The following is a 22537-nucleotide window of genomic DNA, read 5'->3' as shown; positions in this document are numbered from 1 at the left end:
CATAACTAACTACAGCCAAAGAAAAAGGTATTACCAGTGTGTGCTGTGATAGACGTCTCATGGTCGTACATACACAGTCTGTGCTTTACAGGTAGGTGAACTTGATGATGGAAACATTCAAACCACTTTGTGGTCTTGGGGACTTTCCGGTTGCCATTGGCTGCCATGAAGCTGTAAAATTCCGTGTAAAACCTCCAACCAGACTTTGTAGCAGAAAAGGTACTGTTCCTGAAACGAGATAGACAAAGGGCACGTCTAGCTTTTGGGAACTGTCTTTTTTTTTTATAAATGTTTGAACTTTGAACTTTAACCCTACTGTTGGCACTGACCTTTGTTTGAATCATCCCATGCCGCTGAATTCTCATCTCCTTTACGATGTTGCTCACATTAATCTGAAAACAGAGGCAGATGGTTGTTAGTGACAGCTTGTGCATGAGCCTTTTTACGCCTATTATTTCAGATTTTCTATAAATGCACACATTTTTGGCTGTTTTTGTGGTTTTATTTGAGAGTGAACAGCAGAGAGATATAATAAAAGTTATAAATACAAAATTCAAACTAATGAATAAATCTAACATAATGGCTTGCACTCACAGGTAAATCGTTCTCCGTGAGGCTGAGGATAATATCAGTGCAGATCAGAACTCCTGTGCGTCCGATGCCAGCGCTGCAGTGCACGGTGACCGGCCCTTTGTGGTGCACAGCCCTCAGGTAGCGGATGAAGCGAACCAGTTGCTCGGAGCACTGCGGCACGCCGTGGTCAGGCCAGTGTGTGAACTTCAGGTGTCGGACAAAGTGGGTCTCACCGCTCTAGAAATACAATGAGTTCAAGAAAAGGTCCCAGTCATACAGAATGTTTGCATAAAGTACAATAGTTTTAAAGTTTAGAGACATGTTTCTCACCTCTGTTTCCACCATTCGGATGACCTTTATGTGGAAATACTCCAGGTACTGTTGGTTCTCCAAGTGAAGCTGGTACCTGCCAGTGTCCAGAGGCACGGCCAACTTCTCTGGCCAGTACTTGTGACATTTGACCCTTCCCCGTTCTACTTCCTGGGTCATCATGGCAATGACGTCAGATTTGTTCTCCCAGATCATCTGCCAGAAGGCCAACACTGTGCAAGGCAGAGGGCCCTGGCAAGAGATGTAGAAGAATTCCTCTGCTCCAACTTGCATGCGGATGAAGCTGGCGTTGATGTAATCTTGGTTCTCTCCGATGGCAACACGGGTTTTGTCATCTATGGAAAGAGAGAAGAAAAAACACCCTAAACTCTCTGCATGTATGTTTGTGTGTGTGTGTGTGTGTGTGTGTGTGTGTGTGTGTGTGTGTGTGTGTGTGTGTGTGTGTGTGTCCATTCACTGCATGAATTCACACTGAAAAAAATGACACCTCCAGCAGCAGCAGCAGCACCATAGGTATTGCTTGTGTTTTGTATACGCTTGATAAATCCATTCATTTCTTGATCATAAACAACAAACACTACTACTTTGTTTTGCCAAAAGCAGGCAATCTAAGTGTACAGTAAATAAAACCAAGTAAACAACTCTGAGGTCTGGAGTCAGTCTCAACAAACCAGTGCTGTGAAGAAGTTTGTTGGTGATGAGAAGGGTGATACACTGAGAGCAGTTAGGAATGTTTTCTGGGTTAGGCCTCCACCTCCTGCTCCAGAGGTCAAAAAAGCCACAGACTGGGAATCCGGCTTTCTAAATAAAATAGTCAAAGTCTACAAGTAATGGGTCGGACCGTTAAATATAAAATAACATGCCTTTTTTCTAGACCACTTGCACAAACAGCAGTTGTTACAGGCTGCAGGCAGCGAAGCATATGGTGAGGAGCAGTGATATTCCACAGGGGGGGTCACTATCTTTTTCACCAGGCTCATTCATCTCAAACCTGACCCCTTTTCATCCTGAAACACAGACCTCAGAAGGCTGGAAAAGTAAATGTTGACTGTGAGTTCATATGAACATGTGTAGACTGGTTAATCTGGTAATGTTTTGTGTTTTTCTTACTGTCAACAAATTCCATGGAAAGACCAAAGCAAACAATTAATTCACCAAACCCTGAAATTGATTATTCTTCTCTGCTGTAGACCTCCACTGTTGTCCAAAAACCATTTAAAACCGATCATTGAGCCAAAGTGTTGCACTGGGCACTGTAGTTTACTTTGAGTCAATCCCACATACACCGCCTTGCTGTCATTAATACTCATTAGAACAGTGGTCTTCACTATGTTTTTTTCATGGGAGCCACATTGGCAGTACAGAGTCAATAGAAGAGCCTCTTCTATCACAATACACCAAAATCCACCCCTAACCATTTTCTGCCTACTAATTTGTCATCCCACGACATACAATATGTAATGTAGCCAAAGAAATCTGAATTAAAAACAGGCTTACCCTATTATTGGGATGAGCAGTGGCATGGACTTTCTTCAAGTTGTATTTGTAGTTATTATTGCAGTTCTAATGAATTATGTGTACTGGCTGCATTATCATAATTAGCGATAGATTGTTGATATTCTTATCAGTTCTTGTTTATTTAAAATATATTTTTAGCAAGGATCTGCCAGATTTGAATGCATGTTACAAATGAAGCTTGACAGTTGGACTACATACAACATGTCTTTTAGCTTGTTTGTAACACTTTACTATTAGCTTAATGAGTGCACTTTGGTTGTGTAAAACATACTGGCAGTGGTTGGGAGACTGCGGGCAAAGCAGGTGGAAATATCACTTTTCTACATTTTTATGCTTGTTGAACAGCTGGTTTGATAAAGTACTTATTGGCTCTTTACTCACAAAAGTTTTATTGTAACTTGGTGCACCAGATGGTGAGATTGCGCTCAAACTGATTGGTTGGAACCACCAATGGTGATGTTGTGATCTCACAAAGCTGCCTCACAATATAAGTTTTATTGCACTTACAGTAACAAATTTAACTTGAGTAAAACATTATCTTTCACTTCATCTGGCTCACTGTCTCCATTGTGGCCTCTCTGCTGCTGTCGCTCTGTGTGTGAAGGAGCTGAGCCCTGCCCACGGTCAAACACCGACACAGAGAGCAGAGGAAAGGACAGAGAGGAAAGACTGCAGCGTGACTGTAAGTCACACCAAAACCCCTAAAAGTGCAGATGAAAGAACCAACTTTACATATACCCCAGGTTCTTAAAATTTTAGAATAGTTCCAATTCAGAACTGGGCACACACACACACACACACACACACACACACACACACACACGCACGCACGCAAACACACACACACACACACACACACACACACACACACACACACACACACACACACACACACACACACACACACACACACACACACTGCGTCTTCTCTCATCTTGTCTCTATGAATTTATCTATTACATTATTAAAGATATAGATCTCTGGTAATTTTAAGGTTGCTAACAAACAATGTTGTCTTCGTCATCACATACTTTGCTGACTCCAAGTAAATTATAAGTGTGAGACCAGTGAATTATTGATACTGTTGGAAATGATTTGTTGTGCAGAGATTACCTAAGTGTAAAACAAATATCTCCACTCCCTTCAGCACAGACCTTACACAGTCGGCTTAGAAAAGTGCCAACAAACAGACTCTCCTATAAATGCCAAGTCTGTGAGTATCCAGCTTTTACAAGCTCTGGTCCACCAGTAAAAAAATCTCCAATAGGGGAATACAAAATGAAGCGCTGGGGTTTGAACAAATGGTGAAAGTAAAAGTTTCGATTCTATGCGAGGAGAGTAAAAGTTAACAGAAGTCCTCAGTGACACTTACAGGGTAGGATGTCTCTGTAGCGGTTCTTGTCTCTGTTCTCGGGGGCTTTTCCCACCAGGCAGTTATCAGAAGGCTTCAGATGCTCCAGAGCCTAAGACCGGGATCAATGTAGGAAAATGTTCAATTGCACATTATGTGAACAAAGTGCACATTTACCCATTTCTAATGCCATAAAATCACATACACACCATGAATTCTTTGACCAGTTCCTGCTGGTCCAGTTGATGCTGCAGAATCTGGATGAGGGCTTTGACCCTGGAGCCTGAATATTGGCTGGTCTTAGCCGGGCTAATGAGTGCTAAACTGGCCAGTTCCTCCTCTGATACTATGGGTGGGCCTGAGAAGATGGGGAAGAATATGAAAAGAAGAAGACAATGCAAGTATAATTTAGGTTAGACATTTTTTTTACGCTCAATCATGAGCACAAGAGTAGAAGAATAGACACCTGTTTGGGGTGATGTCATTTCCTGAGCAGTGGCGTCAAATACATCATCATCTTCCTCTTCGCTGCTCCAGCCATCTGACTTGGTTTTCCGGATGTCTTTGCAGGACTGGTCCAAAAGTTTGGTCACAATTTGTTTCCTGGGGAAGTGAGGGGGCAGGGGTGAAACCAGACCATTTTTAATCTTCGGTAGCAGGGGTTGAAATCATGCAAGGCTGAGCTTCCTTTCCCTGCGACCTTTCCACCTAAAATACAGTATAGACATGAGGCTAAAATATCTATTAATTTTTTCAGTCTTTTTGTTTCGAGGCTACATCGAATAGGACGCTACACACTTCCTAACTATTTTTGTCTCTCAAAAGGGCTCTCAGCACAGCCATAAGCAACAATTTGTCAGAGGCTGGTGTTTCATTTATTGCTCTTTGCTGCCCCCTTGTGGTTAAAGGTGGAACTCCAGCACACCAAAACACATGAGGAAGAGGTTGAGGAGAGAAGAAGGAAAATAAGTAGACATTGCAAGAGGACAGTAGTTAGGGAAGCTACTACCTGTCAGAAGCTCCATGCAACATGTCAGTGACATTGAGGGATGGGCAGCAAGCTTGATGAGAAGGCGTGCTGTTACAGCTCTCCTGTTCCACAGACAAGCAGCCGGAGGCAGGAGGAGCAAGACGTTAGTAGTAGATGTTAGTAAAGAGGAAAGGATGGGTGTATTTCATTAAAACAATATTCACAGTATAATGACTACACCATGGTTCTTTGTTAGTGTGCAGGTTACCTGCTTAATATCAACCTCATCTGTTACTATAGTCAGTTGGCGTGGTTGAGGAGGTGGTGAGGTGAGGAACATACCATCTGTTTCATTAACTACAGAGTCTGAAGTCGCTTCTGAAACAGCAATCAGAGCAAACAATATATATCAGCAGAACTGTTTTTAAATCTTTTTGTGGAAAGCAAGTAGTCCAGAGCTATTCATCATTTCTGATTGTGTCCAATAAGATGGGTCAGCTGAGACCTTTTCAACGCATGATCCTAACAAAGAAACATTCAGGATGTACAGCTTTGCTGTCTTATTCGAGAGCAGTAAAGCACCTATTTGTACATACTGTAGATGGTGGTCCAGGTTACATTTGACCCTGTATTTATTCAAAAATATAAATCATATCTTCACATTTAATAAAATTAATTGAAATAATGGTTACTGTTATGTTTTAGGTAACTTAGGACCATAATATGGTGTGACTGTGAATGTTTTTTTTCTCCATGAACAAATTGTGTAAAACCTAAATAATACACTGTATTATAATCACCCATTTATTGATGATATGGTATTTATAAACATAAAATAGATTTGTCGTTCAGAGGTTAGAGGTCATACATACTAATTATGAGACAGAATATTAACTTTATGTAAGTAAGTAAGGCAACTGTTGAAGCTGTTGAACCAAATCAAGTCTCAAGTCCTCATTTTTGTGACTAATATCTGACTTGATGACAAGTCTACAGCTCCATATCTCAGTAAAATCAATAATCTTCAATATAACAATAATGACAAAGACAGGTATCAGAGATCATACCAGGGGGGCGCTCGACTGGCTTATTCAGCATGACATCTGGTGAAGAACAGGCATCAGGGCTGGAAACAGGAGCTGGCTGCTCATTTAAAATAGCTTCAGTCTGAGCGGACATGTTGGGTGGTGTAGGTGATTCAGAGTAGGTCAGGGGTAGAATGTCTCTGCAGATGGTGAGCTGTACAGTGCCCTCAGCTTTACGCAAAATATCCACCACCTTACTGTGGCTCAACCCGGACACAATCACACCATTCACCTGGGATACACACAATAAGGATGAGGGTTTCATCGCAGTGAAGATAATAAAACATCTTCATGTAAGATGTATGAAAGGTTGTCACCTCTAATAGAATATCTCCAGCTCTCAGCCGACCATCCTGCTCAGCTACTCCACCAGTGCAGATTTCCCTCACTCTGAGCATGCTGCCATTGGTTCCCCCAACCAAAGCGAAGCCAAGACCACCTCCTTCTGGTTTCATAAACTCCACTTGCATGATGCAACTCTAACGGGACAAGGAGGCAGAGGAGAAAAGGGATGAGAAAGTAAAGGAGAATTTGGATAACCTGGTTGTCGTTTTTGTTCCAGCGTATTTACAAGACTGCATTATGTTCTGCTGAAACATGCAATTATGTTGTCAATACATGAATCAGATGTAAAGAAAGCCTGACACACAAATGCAGACAGTGACCCCCCCACCTAGCATTGAATACAGATGCAGATTGACACACAGTAGACTCATGTTACAGTGTGTGTGTTTCAGCAGACACTTCAAAAGATACACAGTTAAAGAAAAAGAATAGATAGAGTTGGCAAGAGGTGATAAAAATGAGGGGCTACTCCAGGAGGAATGAACTTTTGGACAGACATAAATATTTTGTTTAGACACTTACGTCTTGCTCCTGAGTGAGAGAGCGACATCTGAAGTTTCCAGCAGTCCTACACACAGGTTCAGCTGAAAAAAGAGACAGGGATTAATAATAAATCAGCCAATTCCGACAAAAGTACTTGAGTTATCGCATCCAAAACAAATGCTGATTAAGCCACTTTGATGTGAAAGCTGATTAAGTGGAAACATCTGGAAACATCAATGGAAATTCTCCTCACAACCAATTTCCATCCATGCGTCTGTTTTCGGACAATTAAACTTCTGGAACAGACATACAGAGATGAAAAAACAACACACACCAACCTCCCACCTCTTCGGCCATTTTGAAAGAGAAGTGTTGATGGCTGCGTATCTTCTATGACAGGTGAACAAGGCTGGTCTTTTCAGACTGACCCTGTCCACTGTCCTTTACCGTTGCATGCACTGTCACCAGGCAACTGAGCTACCTGCCCTATAGACCACTGGCTGTATGGCACTGTCTGTGTGTGTGTGTGTGTGTGTGTGTGTGTGTGTGTGTGTGTGTGTGTGTGTGTGTGTGAGTTGCCTACAGCCTTGCAGTCCAATACACCAGTGGAGGGCCAGAGGCTTGCTAATTATTAATCCTACTGTGAGAGCCCAGGATCTGTCTGTCAGCATTCAGATCACACACACACACACACACACACACACACACACACACACACACACACACACACACACACACACACACACACACACACACACACACACACACACACACACACACACACACACACACACACACACACACACACAAAGCTGCAAAGAGAACTATCTTTCAGCGCCAAGCTCCGGCTTAACACATACAAAGGGACAACAAGCAAAAGGGGCGACAAGCACATGCTGATGTGGGAGTTCAGAGGAATAAGTGAAGGAAAGACAGAAAAGATCCTTACCTTCTTCAGGAGGAGAGTCTTTCTCTGGAGAGGCAGGCTCTTCAAAACGAGCAAAGAACTTCCTGTCCTTCTTCCAGTCGAACAGACCTACAAAAAAATACTGATTTGTATAGAGATGCACTGCCATAGATTGTTCACGGGGACAACTATTTTAAAGGGATGACTCTAAAAAATGTGGTAATATACTCTCTTCCCAGAACCTAACCCTTTCTGGTAATGATTGAACCTAAATTATCATCAGTTAAGCACTAACATATCTGGTTTCCAGGCAATCCATCAGTGCATATAATCGCCAAACTGTCCTGTTCATTTGTCCTTGGCTTAACTGAAGCAGGAGAAGTCATCTCATAAATCCTTTAGAAATGTAAAGCCCTTACCGTTCCACTTAGCCTTAGGAGTCACTGGCTGGTCTTCTCTGTAAAATTGAAGAGACACAAACAGCAGAGTCACTCAGAAAGAAACAAAAAATACCATACTTATTCTCTCTGTTTCTCTCGCTCTCTCTAGCCTTTGGCATATACCTGAGGATTTTCAGTTTCACTTTACGAGGGGCGATCTCACAGGCTTTGACTGCGTCCTCTAGGGTCATTCCCAGGGTGCACCTGCCACTGATGTAGAGGATCTTGTCATTGGGTTGGACACTGCCCTCCTCGCTGGCTGGAGAGCCTGATACCACGGCCAGACAGTAGATTCCCTGCCATTTGCTGCCAATGCCGCCTGTCAGCTTTATACCTGGGGAGGGCACACACACAGGCACATCCAGTCACACTGATTGATGACAAATAGCTTAATTTTGGCCAAATTAGTGAAGACAGTGCCCCACCGAGCTGTCCTGAAGGTGTCTTGTAGAGAACGATATCGGGCAGGCTGTCGCAGGGAGGTGCTGCCACCAGGTTGGTAACTGCCCTCCCTAGGGTCATACTCAGTCTTCTTGGGGATGACCTGAGAATCGTCATGGCAAAATCATCTGCCACACTGGTAACATCATGTCCATTTACCTGGAGACAAATAAAAAGAGAATATATCAATTGACAACATATTGACAATCACACGGCCCAACAGATGTTTTTGTATGTGTGTGTGTGTGTGTGTGTACCGTGACGAGCCTGTCCCCTGCTCTGAGTCGTCCATCTGATTTGGCCGGGTTGTCCAATATTTCCTGTATGTAGTAGCAGTTGTCCAGTTTGCTTCGAGTGATGGTAAACCCAAAGCTCCCACTCCTGGACTTGGTCAGAACCACTGACATCTCAAACTCTTTAACCAATCCCTGCAAGGCACAAAACAATATTTTATCTGTGTAACAGCTACAGAAATTCTCTAAATTACTATTTCATCCAGCTTTATCACTTAATGTTTAAGCTTAAACACCTTGTTGACTTTGGTGACCCTGCATTGTTGATACAGTGTCATTTCAAAAATGTGAGTCAAGAACATGAAAAAAAATCCACAAACTTGCCTTTCTTCGACTCTCCTCTTCCTCCTCATCATAATCTTCATCCATGTATTCCCTTTCTTTCTTCTCGGGTTCTTCTCTCAGCTTTGTGTGGCTCTGCACAGGTTGGGGCAGTATGGTGGATGGCAGGGTTGGGGCAGGTGGACTGGCACAGGGAGGCACAGAGGACATGATCTGGGCTGTGATGGGGGTCTGTGGTGGGGCAGGAGGCTGAGGAGGAGGCACAACAGGCAGGCTGTTCCTTGAGGCAGCCTTGTAATGACTTGGAAACAGCCCCTGCTGGATTGGGTGGTGCTTGGCTTTGGGTGGCTGAGTTGTAAGTGGCTGAGATGGGTGTGCCAGAGGGCAAGTGGTCGGAGTGTCAGACGAGATGCTGAGGGGTGAGATGGTTGTAGTGGGGATGAGAGGGTTGAGGTTCGGATTCTGAGAGCTGAAACTAGATATGTTGGAGGATTGAGAGCTGAGGCCTGTACGGTTGGTTGTTGCTGTGTGAGTGGCAAGACTGGAAGAAAGGCCGTGAGGATGCTCCAGAGTTGAGCTGATTGTCAGGTACTCTTCATCTGCCATTATAGTCAGTCCATTTCCCATGAGGCAGTAGGTGACACTTCCATCTGCCTCCTCTCTGACTCCACTGGGGATAAACAAACAATACATACAGTATATCATAAAAAATACATCACCCTAAACTAAAATGTTTTATCTTAAAGATTCCACCAAAAAATGAAATGAAATCTAACAGCAGCAGGAGCTCTGGTGTTAAGTTCTGACTCTCGCTCTGACACAACTCCAAGCAATGCAACAACACAGCAAAGAGTTATTGTTGCTGCACTGTAGATTTGAATTTTCAGGGAATTTTTAGGAATTCTCTTGAAGAAAATACAACATAAAAACAAAAAATGCTAAAGCATTGTGAGATTGTGAAAATACAATAGTTAAATGCATACCAAAAAGTCAAATGTTTTTCCTTTTTCAAATTTAGTGATTTGACTTTACTATTCAATTATTAATTAGACATTTTAAGAGAAAAGGAATTTAAAAAAAAAACACTTTATATTTTGGCATTTCTGCCTTTAATGAATGTTTTTTTGCTGTTGTTCAAATCAAATTCATTCCTGCAGAAATGGTCAAAATATTTGGTAACTCTTTTCTTTCTTTTCTTTAAACTAATAATTTGATGGCACATTACCTGGCATATACAGAGTTTGAAGCTGTTTTAGGGCAGACGTCCACAAACACAGTTGAACCTGATGTTTTTGTGACGGCCCCCTCTTCATCCTTGTTCTCCCCCTTTGTTTCTACTTCCTGTTGTTCCTCTGGTTTCCCAGCAGCTGGTTGTGACTCAGGTGAGGTGGGGGATGCTGGCGATGCAGGTGAGGCTGGGGAGACTGGTGACGGAGGTGAGGTAGGTGAGGTGGGAGAAGGGGGTGACCGAGGAGGAGATGGGAGAATCTGGTTAGCCTGCGCTTCACCATCCAGACTCTCCTGGCTCTCAGGGAGCACTGGAGATGCAGGAGGGTTGGGGCTTTTCTCTGCTGTGTTGTTTAGATCTTCCTCCTGTGTGGGGGGCTGCTTCTGGGCAATTATGTTGAGGTTATATTGAAACTTAAGGAGCTGGCTATAGTCCTCTCCTAGTCGGATGTCCAGAGACCGGGATCGGAACTCACGGATGGGTGCAGGACCCTACAGAGTCAGACAGGAGGTAAGACAGATTTTCTGTATTACTGGGAGTAACTTGAGACTATGTGACAACATATGTCTTTGTGTTGATGTGCATGTTAGCCCACCAGTGTGTTGTCATCTGCATCACACAGTGGTCCAGGACCCGGTCGGCAGATCAACAGATTAACTTCAGATGGAGCTCCACGTAGCAGAAACAAAACCCTCTGATAGTGCACAGAAAAAAAATGTTGTTCAGGAAACTGATTGTTTTGCTCATGGTTCATCCTTCTTCTATTTAAAATAAATTTAACATTTTTATCTGAGTTTGTTAATGTAACATCTTGGCAGTACAGTAAAGATTAAAGGACACATTAAACAGTATGACACAACCACTGTGTTATTTTCGGTCACTTGGGATTAAAGGATTAGTGAACCAATGACGTGGCTGAGATCTTAAGAAGGAGTAGGGTCACTAGTGCTGCTCGTACAATCTCCAGCCCATTCACAATTATTTATCCACACATTAAATATTCTTTTATGCTGCCCTTACCTGACTTTGGTACTCTGCAGGCTTGTATACCTGGACAGCATCTTGTAAAAATGTTTCTTTTGTATGTCTGCATTTATACGTTTGCAAAAAGAACAAGCTCCTCCTGTGAATGTGGACTATGTGAGGATTATTAATAATGTAAAAGATCCCCAAACTTACCTGGTAAGAGAGGTCCTTAACAGGCTCATTGTTGACAGACAGAATGACGTCTCCCTCTCGCAGCAGACCACTCTCTAGTGCTGGCTGGCCCGGGAAGAGACGCTTGATGCGAACCAGGCTGCCTCTGTCTGGCCCCGAGTGCAGCTGGGAGATGTAAAAACTGAAGCCGAGGCCAGACAAACTCTTCTTCAGTACCACTTCATGTGTGTTTTCTAGAAAAAGGGAAAAGATAGAGGAGACTCTTGGGGCGCTAAAGAGTGTTGCGTAATCTTTAATCTTACATATGGCATGTGTGTCTGTTAAGTACAGTATTTTGAATCTTTTCGAAATTCCAGATATCTTCCTATGAGATGTACTTATTTTGCAGATATATCTCCAAATACAAAATTAGAAAAGCAGATAATGATTTTTCCACTCTTTGCTTCATTTTTAAAAAAAAAAAGTACAGTATGTTGACACAGGCTTTGTAGGGACAAGGAACTGTCCCTTTAACTAAGCTTAGGCAGTGAACAGGCAGCTTCAAGGTTTCAGTGGATGCAGTCTCGAGGGAACGAGGCAGCGTCAGCCCTGGATGACTCTGACAGCAACCACAATGTAGCTGTCAGATGACTCACAGTCACCTCTGGGCCATGTGTGAATATGTGTGTGTGTGTGTGTGTGTGTGTGTGTGTGTGTGTGTGTGTGTGTGTGTGTGTGTGTGTGTGTGTGTGTGTGTGCATGCCTGACACTGTCTATCTTCTTTTTTCTTTTTTTTCTTTTGTGAATGTGTGCTTCTTTTCCCCTCTTACCATCAGTCACAAAGCTGTAGTCCTTGGCTCGACCACTCAAGGTCGTTTCCACGGAGACTTCAGTCCTGGGGGGCTGTGTGAATGATGAACTGGGGGCCAAAGGGGGGCAGGCTGAGTCGGGTCTAGGCTCTAAGATTACTGTGGGTTCCCTTTCTAACAGTAGGCTCACCACCTGGGGAAGACAGCACTCGTTAAGCACATCATCCTACTGATTTGGAAATAGTTGTTTGATCAAATAATCAATGTTGTCATTATTCTGGAGAAGACAGCAAAAATGAACTGCTATTACTGCAACTATGATGGCAAAGAAAGCTTGTTCGTTTGAATATACGCTTGATTTCATGTACAGTTCACATTTGTGTGCATGTGTGTGTGTGTGTGTGTGTGTGTGTGTGTGTGTGTGTGTGTGTGTGTGTGTGTGTGTATATGTGTTTACCTCCCCAGTCTTCTTCAGGCACTCGACAGCTTGTTGGTGAGTCACGCCCCTCAGGTTGGACCCATCAACCTCCAGCAGTCTGTCACCTGTCATATGCACAAAAACAAATCCCATCATCATTAGCAACATCAATACGTAAACGGTTTGTGTGTGTTTGATGTATGTGTGTGTGTGTGTGTGTGTGTGTGTGTGTGCGTGTGTTTGTGTTTGTGTGGTTGACTGGCATGTCAACAAATCTGAAAGTCGTTCCTGCTCACTGAGGCATGAACCAAGTAGACAGCAACAGCACTGTGGCTCTAGTATGTAATCTAAATACATTCTCCAAAGCAGCATCTTAACTCTTTTTGCTGACTGTTGGGTTTTGCACTATTCTTGAATTACACTCAGTTGTGTAATATTTTGTTAAATACGTAGAAATAAAACTATGGGCCCTTTTGGCCAACAATAAAGACCAGAAATATGGCATATATTCCACAATATTGGTGTACTGTACACATACTGAAACATCAAATAAAAGGATTACCAATCTGAATGCGGCCGTCCTGCTCTGCAGCACCTCCGGGCACCAGAGTCTTGATGTAGATGCCTCCAAATCGCACATTGGTGTTTATTCCTCCCTTTTGGCAAAGACAATTTCAAAAAAGTAATTACGCAATGATATAGGCCTCAAATAAGGCAGTAATGTCACTAAGGCACAGTTTCTTTGGGTTTCAATATGTCAACATGACAAGGCTACTCTTTAGAAACATGCACAACCTTTCACTTTGTTATTCCTGCTCATTTAGTCATAGTGGGAAGTGAAAAAAAAATCAAAACTAACCAACACTCCTATGGGGAGACACAGTTTGGAAACACAAGATAAATACTGTATAATAAAAAGGGAAAGTAAATCACTCACAGCAACACTGATGCCAAGGCTGCCATTACTTTTCTTCAGCTCCATTATAAATCGCTCCCCAGTTTTCAGACTTATGATAGAGGGAGACCGGGAACGAGCTTTCTGAAATCAGGAAGGAGTAAATAAGGGGAAAGAAAGCCAGTGTTTTCAGGTCACTTGCAAAGCTGGTGTGTCACAACAACTCAGAGTTTTATCACATTAATTAGAGCACATAATCCATTTAACAATTAGTATTGTTTCAACTTTATCATGCTGACTTTGCTTCCATGGCAACAGAGTCACTCACTAACCTCTGGGTCATGTATTCGCACAACAGGAATGTGAAGCCTCCTGCCCTGCTTGGGGGTTGCCATGTTGGACAGAGTCATGGCCTCCTCGAGTTCCTCCATGGCGGGGCGGTACTCTATGCCACTCAGGGTTGTCTGTGAACCAAAGCCTCTCTCCAAAGCCAAACTGAGCGTGCTTTGACTCAGGGAATTCCTACTGTCCCTCAGAGACTCTGATGAAAGAACAACAAGGTAAGATGAAGGTACATAGTCGTGGTTTGACAATGGTTTAGAAATACCTGCTGAATAATATTAACTAATGAAAGTCTACACATAGTTGAGACAACAATGAACACATCTTACGTTTAGGCTGGGACACAATGAGCTCCACTTCATCAGGGCTGCTCTGTAAGATGGCAGCAGCATCACTGAATGTTACCCCTTCCAAACTAATCTTGTTAAGGGAGATGAGACGTCCACCTGAAAAAAATCAACAAATCATTAAAAAATCCTTATTGTGGGTTGTCGTGCAGCTGAATTTAGTTTCTAACTTGAGCAAAGTTACATTGCATCTGTTACGTTGTGCCTGTGTCTCCGTACCGGGTTTGATTCGTCCATCTTTGTCTGCAGGCCCATCAGGCACAATGGAAGCAATGAAGATCCCAAGGTCAAGTTTACCTGTATTGTCCTCGCCTACTATCACAAAGCCTGAAACAAGACCAGAGAGGAGGTGAAGACAAAAGTATCTTGTTAAAGAATCATATACGTGGCACTCTGCTCATTAATTTTACATCAAGCTCACAGCAAAGTGCTGCTCAGAAAACTCACCAAAGCCAAGTTTGGGATCTTTTTTCAGGTTCACACAGATTATCTCTCTCTCTGGTGGGGTCCTGGTTGGGGTGTCAACTACAAAGCAAATGTTTTACATAAGGTAAATTAGCAACTATAGAAATATTCATTTTTTTCCCCATACCTACAGTGTGTAGTCTGATCAGGATCAGAAAGACAAGTAAAGGTCTAACATATGTTTAGTTTAGTTTAGTTCAGTCAGGAAGGCTCCACTCTAAGATGCTCCCTGGATTAAACAGCTGCATGCTGAGCTATAAGGGGAGCGCACCGCAAAAAAAAAGAAGAGTGGGCCGATAGCAAGACATGAATTGCAGAAAGACCCTTAAGCCATGAAGGGACCAAAAACACAGAAAGGCTGTGTCTGGGGTGGTGGAGGCAAGCTTTGCCAGCAGCAACAGTAAGCAACAGTGTTGAAGTAGCAAGATAGGTGCAGGTGGGAGTCATATTTAAAGTGACCGCCTTGTTGTGAGAATGGCTGTGATTGGTGTGTGACTGATAAGGTATGCTGATTCAATCAGCGGCTGCCAGCTGATTACAGCTGGGGTGTATGACTTCTGTGTCCTGCATGAACTATTGCGATGCCTCATTTTAGTTTAGTTTATTAGGATCCCCATTAACCATTGCGCTGGGCAACAGCTACTCTTCCTGGGGTCCTCAATTAACACAGAAGAACAAAAAAGAAACAAAAAAGATGAAAGAAAAGAAGAGTGCATGCAAGAGAGTAGCAATATATGTTCAAAGCATACAGAGAAGAAAAGTGTAAAAGAAAACATTTTATGCTGCTATTTTCTAAATTAGTCACAAATCTTTAAGTGTTCAGAAAAGAAATTTTAAATCATTGACGTATTCACCTCGTATGGAGGAAGAGGTATCGGAGTCTTGCTTCTGTAGTGAGACACTGGACATCATTCGGGGAATCGACTCTGGCGTGCTTAAACACACATGTGCACAGTTCAGCAAAGTTTTTTATCTTTATTGAAAGTATACTTTTGTAATGAGAATATAAACATTATGTTCGTAAAGTGCTACCTCCAGTACTGCCGCTCTTTCAAATCCCTGAGGTCTCCTGTTTCGGGAGGCTCCTTGTTCAACTCTCTGCTCATCTCCCTCCTCATCTCTCTCTGCTGGCGGAGACGCGCCTCCAGCTTGGCAGTCAGGTCGTCACAGGACTTGGAGAGGGAGTCTGGCTGACCAGGTGTTAAACCTACATGGTTCAACATGCCCTCTGAGCATGACAGCCGCTTCAAGTCCATGTTACGAGCCCGGTAGACAGACATGTGTTCATCTGGGGTAAAAGAGGAGAATTAGGTTTTGTTTATTATTTGTAATTGTGAGCTATAACCTTTGTGTGCACATTTGTGTGCACACAATCAATAAAAGTTCCCACCTGGTATCATGCTGTGGTTCATTTGACGTGACGTCATCTCACTGTGGAACTTGTGCTGTGCTGAGCAAAGGTTCAGGAGGTACTGTGCTATTTTTGAGCTCTCTGTTATGAAACTGTGCTTTTTCCCGCTGGGCCCTCCACACTCTATGATCAGTTTACGTCGCTGGAAGACAGACACAAGTCATCATACATTTGCTGTGAAGTTCATGACAAAATGAGCTGTATCACTATTACAATCTGATAGGTATTTATTTTTACCCCAGTGGATATTGAGTCAGTCTCCCTCCAGAGGAAGCGTCTGGTGACAGTCCGGAGGTGGTTCTTCATCTCGTACACTATGATTCCTTTGGCACAGACTCCCAAAACCAACTCTCCGACCACCTGCCTTTTCTCTCTTCCCACACGGTGGAACATAACCCCATACTCTGGGCACTGCTGGGCAATCTGATGAGATATAGACATTAAAAAACAAAGATGTGTGTCTGTGAGTGTTTGCATTATATTTTACATTTTAGGGATGGAGCTGGCACGCATTTAGAGTGATTTACAGTACGTGCAACAGTAGAACTACTATAAAAAATAAAAGCAGTTACTAGTGCACACTTGAGCCTTTTTATATAACTTTGCAAAATGTAAGTTGCAATCAAAATGAATAGCAAAAGAAAAAAAGATAATGTGTGTATATGTGTGTGTGAGTGGGTGCATTAGCAGTCTGTGTACCTTCAGGTACTCTATTTCTGCCTCTTCAGGCAGCATCTGGGCATGACTTGCATGTAGTCTTGGCAACTCTTCCTTAACACTGGGCAGAGCCAACTTCTCAAGCATCCTCTTTGACACATAATGCTCTGGCTGGTAATAATTCTTGCCGTATAACTATAAGACACAAAAAGAACCGAATGCACTGATGTGACACAAACTAAAAGATGATGCCAGTTGTTAAAGACTTAAGGTGAACAGTTTTCCTTATGTCCTCAGTACCTCTGGCATGTATTCCCCAAACTCAGCTTGCAGAGCAAGAGCAGCCAGAAACAAGCCTGTCTCCTCATTACAGTAAAGCCTGTCCTCCATGATATCCTTACGCAGCTGTAAGTAGTACTGGTGACGTGTCAGTCTGTGCCTGGTAAACATGAGAAAAGTTAAAAAAGCAGCAAAATCTCTTAAAACTATGTATATAAGAAACATAAACTATATCCAGTACTTACAAAATGAAGGAGATATCATCAACAAAAAATTTGACTCGAAGAAACATTAAAAAGGAGGCTATCTGCCCTTTTTTCCAACTGTCGGGAGCAACTTTGGAGATTTTTGTTTCATGGTCCAAAAAGAAATATTCATCATCTACAGCAAAGAAAAGCTGAATTTTAGACATCTGAACTGATTCAAACAACAGACATCCGATAAAATTAACATTTCATTAATGCATGTAATGAATGACCTACTTCATGAGTGATATAATAAGTTGGAATATATTGAACATTTTGAAATGCATTGTATGTATGAATAAATCGTCATTGTACGGATGTTTAATATTTCGAATGCCCGGGCTTCCTCTCACCATCTAGGAAGGCAAGACCAAAGTAGAAGTGCTCCACTAAGTTTGCATGAGCCACCACCATGTCAAACACATCTCTTGCTCTGGACTTGATGTCACAGCGGACCACCACGTACTGTCCGTTAAGCAGCACTACAGTCACTTCTCTCTGAGACGAACACGAACGGCCCTTTTTAGACTGAGGTGGACATACACAAAGACACGTAGACATGAATAAAACATTTACGTACATGTACATATACAAACACAAACACACTGTACGTACAAACATAGTTTAGCATGCAAGAAAAAATAAGTGTGAGAATGCAAATTCAAATAGTGAGTAAAAAAAAATCTACATTCAAAATGATCAGTGGCAGATTGAAGCAGAGGAAGTGAACAGTCAGCACAAATTTACCACAATAGATCCTGGAAGCTCGAGAACAATTTGTTGTTCGTCTGCCATTCTGATGAATTCAGGACCCAAAGCCTGACAAGACAAACATTGATGTTATAAACACTCGAAGCAGCAGCATATCCGATGATCTCTTCTGCTTCCCTGCATGCCTTTCTGTCTGCTCTTAAAATAAAATTAAACCCTCATCTGTACCATGTGCTTCATAGTTTCTCATTTTCAGTAAAACAAACATGAGTTGAAATTAGCTTGTTTAGCTTTACATTTTTCAAACACTTTTGGTTTGTACCTCAGTCTTTTTTCAAGTACTAATAACACATTCCTTGCATGCATGAGTGTCAGAATAAACTTTGATTTGTGTCCACACCCTAATATATCCCTATTCTTACCTTAGCTTTCCTCTGGCTCAGGCTGATGGAGGACTCACTGAAGGTGATGGAAGGACTGTGAGACCTGCCCGATGTCTTGGGAGAGAGGTCGTGGTGGGGGCTCCTACCAAGCCAACTGCAGTTGCTGTCCCTATGACGAACCGCGCGAGGGAGTCTGATGGGAGAGAGAGAGGGAAGGAGGGGGAAGCGGGGAAGGACGGATTGTGTAATAGTTGTGCAGACAATTGGGAAAAGTCAAACTCTGAGACAATGTCATGTCCCCCTAAAGTCGGTACAGACAATGAGGGAGGGCGAAATGAGACGCAGATGCATTTATTTTTGATGACATGCACATGAAACTAAACAGCTACCTCAAATATTACTCTAACTAAAATATTGGCTATGCGGTTGTGCTTATGCAGTTTATGTTAATATAGTACATGCCTGTCCAAAGAAGAGTGGTACAAAGGTGTGGGAGAGCTCCTTGGTCTATGTCTCCACGGTCTCTGAGTTAAACTCCCTGTAGGACAGACATAAAACACCAGCAGTGTCAAAATATGTATCTTATTAAACAAAAACTGTGAAATATTCCACGATTCCACAATTCCATCCACACACCACAGCATATTATTATTCTAAATACAATACCTACTGACTATTTTGCTGAAGCAAAATAGGTATGAATTGAGTGAACACATGCACAAGAAATGTTATTCTGACAATATTTAAGAATCTCTTCTTTCTGCCGTACTGTTCTGTTTTTCCAGTTTTGGTTGTCCCTGCATAAAGAGCATACCTGACTTTGAGTCAGAGTCTGTTGAGTATCTTCTCCCCTCAGCACAACCTTCGCTGAAATGGTCTGGAAATGGCCCTCTCTTTCCTGTCAAGCAGGTAAAAGATAAAAGATGATAGAAGTGTTTCATTCCTGTCTGTCTCTGCGCTCCCCAGAGACACTAAGATGTTTGGACGGAAGTGAGGCTAGCAGAGAGTTTTAGTCTGGAGCATCCACGCTTACTATCTGATTATTGGCTCTCACAGGAGCCTAATCCTGGACTTGCTTTAGGTTAAGATTTTAATCCTGTTGACCTGTACACTGACTTTTCTCAATAACAATGACTAAATGTGTAGAATGTAACAATTTCTCACATTGATTTATCTTGTATACTTCTGTCCACAGCAGAAAGAAATTGAAGCAATAGAACAGAACAGGATACTTTTTTCAGATTTATAGCCATACATATAAACATAGTATCTGTTTTTAGAACATTATAATTGTGATTTTTGTCATATGACTTATTTGTGTCATCTCTCAACAGCTCATACACTAACTTCTGCTGTTTCAGTCCTAGTTATTTGCCAACACTGCCACATGTTGCCATGCAGGATGTGAACATTTTAAATCAGCTCCAATATTCTGAAATACTATTCACTGATGTTTGGTCAAAATCTGCTTGGTTGTCAAAATCCCTTGTACAAGAAAGTTCACAGTGTAAAATAATGTTCAGCTCAATTTTCTCTTCTCTTATGTGATGTTGTGGATGTTACTTGTGTTTTCAACTTATTTATCAGACTTCAACATTTATGCTCACCATGAAGTCTTTCTCTGATCATCTGACTCCTGCCACTCAGAGGGATGTTGCTGTCTGGCAGAGAGCCGTGGTCCATCTGGAGGAAAAGAAACCACTGCTACTTACAAGAACTTTTATTTACAACCATCTTGATTACCATGCATCTCACCTTTAAATTCTGACATGTACACGATGGCCTACAGAGAAGCTGAAACTCAGACAGCCACATATCTAGACTCACTGATTCATGGAAGACTTCCTCCACCAGCTGTCTGATGACTTTGGCAGGGGACGGCAGGATGGAGGCTTTATGGTGAGATTCGCAGGCTTCCAGGATGGAGTTGAGATTTACCCTGCGGTGGGCCAGGTCCTCACACATACTGAGGAGGAGGCTGTTTAGATGGTCACTCAACTGAACTGGCTGAGAAGAGGTAGAAAATAACTGTCATAAACTATGGTGGGAATAATAAAAAAACAACAACTGGTATACAACCATGTATCAGGAAAGCCCACCTGATTTTGAGGTAGGTGAAAATCAACTGACCAGTAGAGAGTCATACCCAGTGAATACACCAGCATCTGCAACAAAATCAATCAGTAAGCGATAACAGATTGGACATATTGCTGTACAGCCATATTACCATCTAAAACCAGGCTCTATTTCATCTCTTTAACATAAACAATAGAATTTTCCTCATGCGTGATGACACTGCTTTTCATTTTTGAAGTTTGATTTAGCCTGAGATCACAACTATAAACTTGAGCCCACATTTAAATTTGTTATTTAAAACATGAGTAATTGAAAAGCATGTTTGTTATCAGGTGAGGAAAGTGTGGCATTATAAGTTTGTACTCAACATTGTAAAATCATTTTGTTTTTGTTTATTGAAATCCTCATTTAAGCACAACAAATGTACAATTACTGTGTGTCAATTAAAAGAAAAACTGCTAAATTTGTCCATGTGTTTAGTTTTATAAAAGGCAACAGTGAACATCAGCTAATGATTTAAAGGTGTGTTTTTCCCCTTTTTTGAGCAGTGCAGATAAAAATTGCATTTTGCTTTAGATTGTGATGGATTTATAACTTCCACATGTGTTTATGAAGCACATATACACACATTTGATGAAAACAAAACTCGTATGTTTAAAGATTTTCATCAGAGGACTGAATTTAGAGCCTTTTCTATGCAGTGCTAAAATGATTATGAAATGCAGAATCTGGAGTAGAAGCCCCCTGTTCAGCCACTAGATGGCAAAATCACATCACTCAAGCATCAACCAACTCCTGACACACTGAGATTTCACAAGCCAAGGAAAAAGATATATCAGGACGTAACAGCAGTAACTTATAACCAGTCCAACTGACCTCAGATTTTGAAGGTATTGATTAAATAAACAACACAAGTCAATATTGTGAAGAGTTTGACAAGTCTGCCATGTGAGGTATTAAAGCAGTAATGAGGATGCATGTACTGACCCTCTCTATGGCAGGTTTGGTTGAGCTGGCACGGCCCTGCAGCATCTCTGGAGCAGTGAAGGTGGATACCTCATCTGATAGGCCGCAGTTCTTAAATGCTAAGGTACCAGTGGCTGACAGCAGCAAGGAGGTGGGGCTTATGATATTGCACATATTATTGTGACCTGGAAAAAAAAGGTGGGAAGTCTATAATATATAGATTGATAATGCCGTTGATTGCCCTGTACAGTTACCGAGTAACACAGAAGTACTGCAAGATATATTCAAGTGCTTATGTTACATTTACATTGCAATAAATCACTGGTACAGTCATAGTTTAAGGATGTGGCAAATATACATTTTTAATAGTGATTTACCCTTATAGGAGACATCCACTAAAGACTCTGCAGTGCCCAGCAGCAGGGACCAGACCTCCTCCTCCAGCAGAGGTCCCCCTCGTGCCTCCAATACTTCAGCTAGTGTTACAAATGTGCTGCTCATCCTGCACACATTCCCACCATGCACCTGAGGATGTATACACATACAATACACATAAAGCAGAGTAAACACATACATGTACAAGCATAGTATTCTCTGCTGGGTGTCAACCATCTTCTGAATCCTTCTCTCATCCACCTTCACTACATGTGTCAACTTCATCTTCACATCTCTCCGTACAGATATTACTGTTGTCACAGCCTGTCAACACTATTTTGTATTCAGAGCGAGTTACGAGGGATGCTTCTGAGAAACTTTGCAGAAAAAAGACAGTTCTTTGCACTGGACTCTGATAAGATAATCTAAGTCCATTAGTCTCAACGCCTAGCTCTCCCTCTGCTCCTCCCAGTTGGTAATAGGCTTTCTTCTAACCCCAGGGCAGTTCTGAAAGACCTGTGCTTCTGGCATCCCTGCAACTGCAACTTCATGATCCAGTGTTAGCTTGTTTTCACATACTGTGTTGGTATTTACAGCTGAGAATGGGGGGGGGGGGGGGGGGGGGTAACATACAGGTACATATTTTTGCAAATAAGGCAAGTCAAAGTAATCACAGTAATGTGTGCTCCACATCATTAAATGTCATATTTAATTTGACTTATTGTATATTGTAGTAAGGCAGGTTGGATGAGGTGGAAGAACACTAATAGTCACA

At 42.1% G+C, this 22537-nt stretch overlaps 1 protein-coding gene across 1 annotated transcript; it reads right to left on the bottom strand.

The window, feature by feature from the left end:
- Positions 1–84: 84 nt before the first annotated feature.
- Positions 85–21888, bottom strand: ptpn20 (protein tyrosine phosphatase non-receptor type 20). The gene is made up of 46 exons (XM_062430227.1): positions 21765–21888; positions 21409–21572; positions 20445–20510; positions 20089–20352; positions 19953–20028; positions 19160–19243; positions 18808–18883; positions 18385–18538; positions 17999–18070; positions 17605–17779; positions 17252–17387; positions 17028–17166; positions 16770–16922; positions 16308–16493; positions 16050–16212; positions 15692–15947; positions 15514–15593; positions 14642–14719; positions 14414–14521; positions 14177–14293; positions 13838–14046; positions 13548–13649; positions 13173–13266; positions 12650–12735; positions 12214–12385; positions 11426–11637; positions 10842–10940; positions 10244–10737; positions 9061–9688; positions 8701–8871; positions 8428–8602; positions 8126–8336; positions 7982–8019; positions 7605–7691; positions 6695–6756; positions 6145–6306; positions 5810–6059; positions 5011–5120; positions 4782–4864; positions 4239–4375; positions 3982–4130; positions 3794–3884; positions 904–1238; positions 595–810; positions 330–392; positions 85–228 (listed from the first exon to the last, which is right to left on the bottom strand). Exons 1-46 carry the CDS (start codon positions 21886–21888, stop codon positions 118–120), a joined length of 7218 nt encoding a protein of 2405 aa, XP_062286211.1. The 3' UTR covers positions 85–117.
- Between the last annotated feature and the right edge of the window lie 649 nt (positions 21889–22537).

Source organism: Scomber scombrus, chromosome 12 (genome assembly GCF_963691925.1).
Source record: "Scomber scombrus chromosome 12, fScoSco1.1, whole genome shotgun sequence".
NCBI classification, from domain to species: domain Eukaryota; kingdom Metazoa; phylum Chordata; class Actinopteri; order Scombriformes; family Scombridae; genus Scomber; species Scomber scombrus.
This window is presented reverse-complemented; position numbering and strand designations above follow the sequence as displayed.

Bases quoted from the DNA above. Each gene is read 5' to 3' on its own strand.
- ptpn20 (XM_062430227.1), bottom strand. From the start codon at position 21,888: ATGAGCAGCACATTTGTAACACTAGCTGAAGTATTGGAGGCACGAGGG. The intron at 17,780-17,998 runs GTAAATTTGTGC...TGTCCACCTCAG, and splicing joins AGCTTCCAGGATCTATTGTG to TCTAAAAAGGGCCGTTCGTG. The intron at 14,294-14,413 runs GTACGGAGACAC...GATTTTTTTCAG, and splicing joins AGATGGACGAATCAAACCCG to GTGGACGTCTCATCTCCCTT.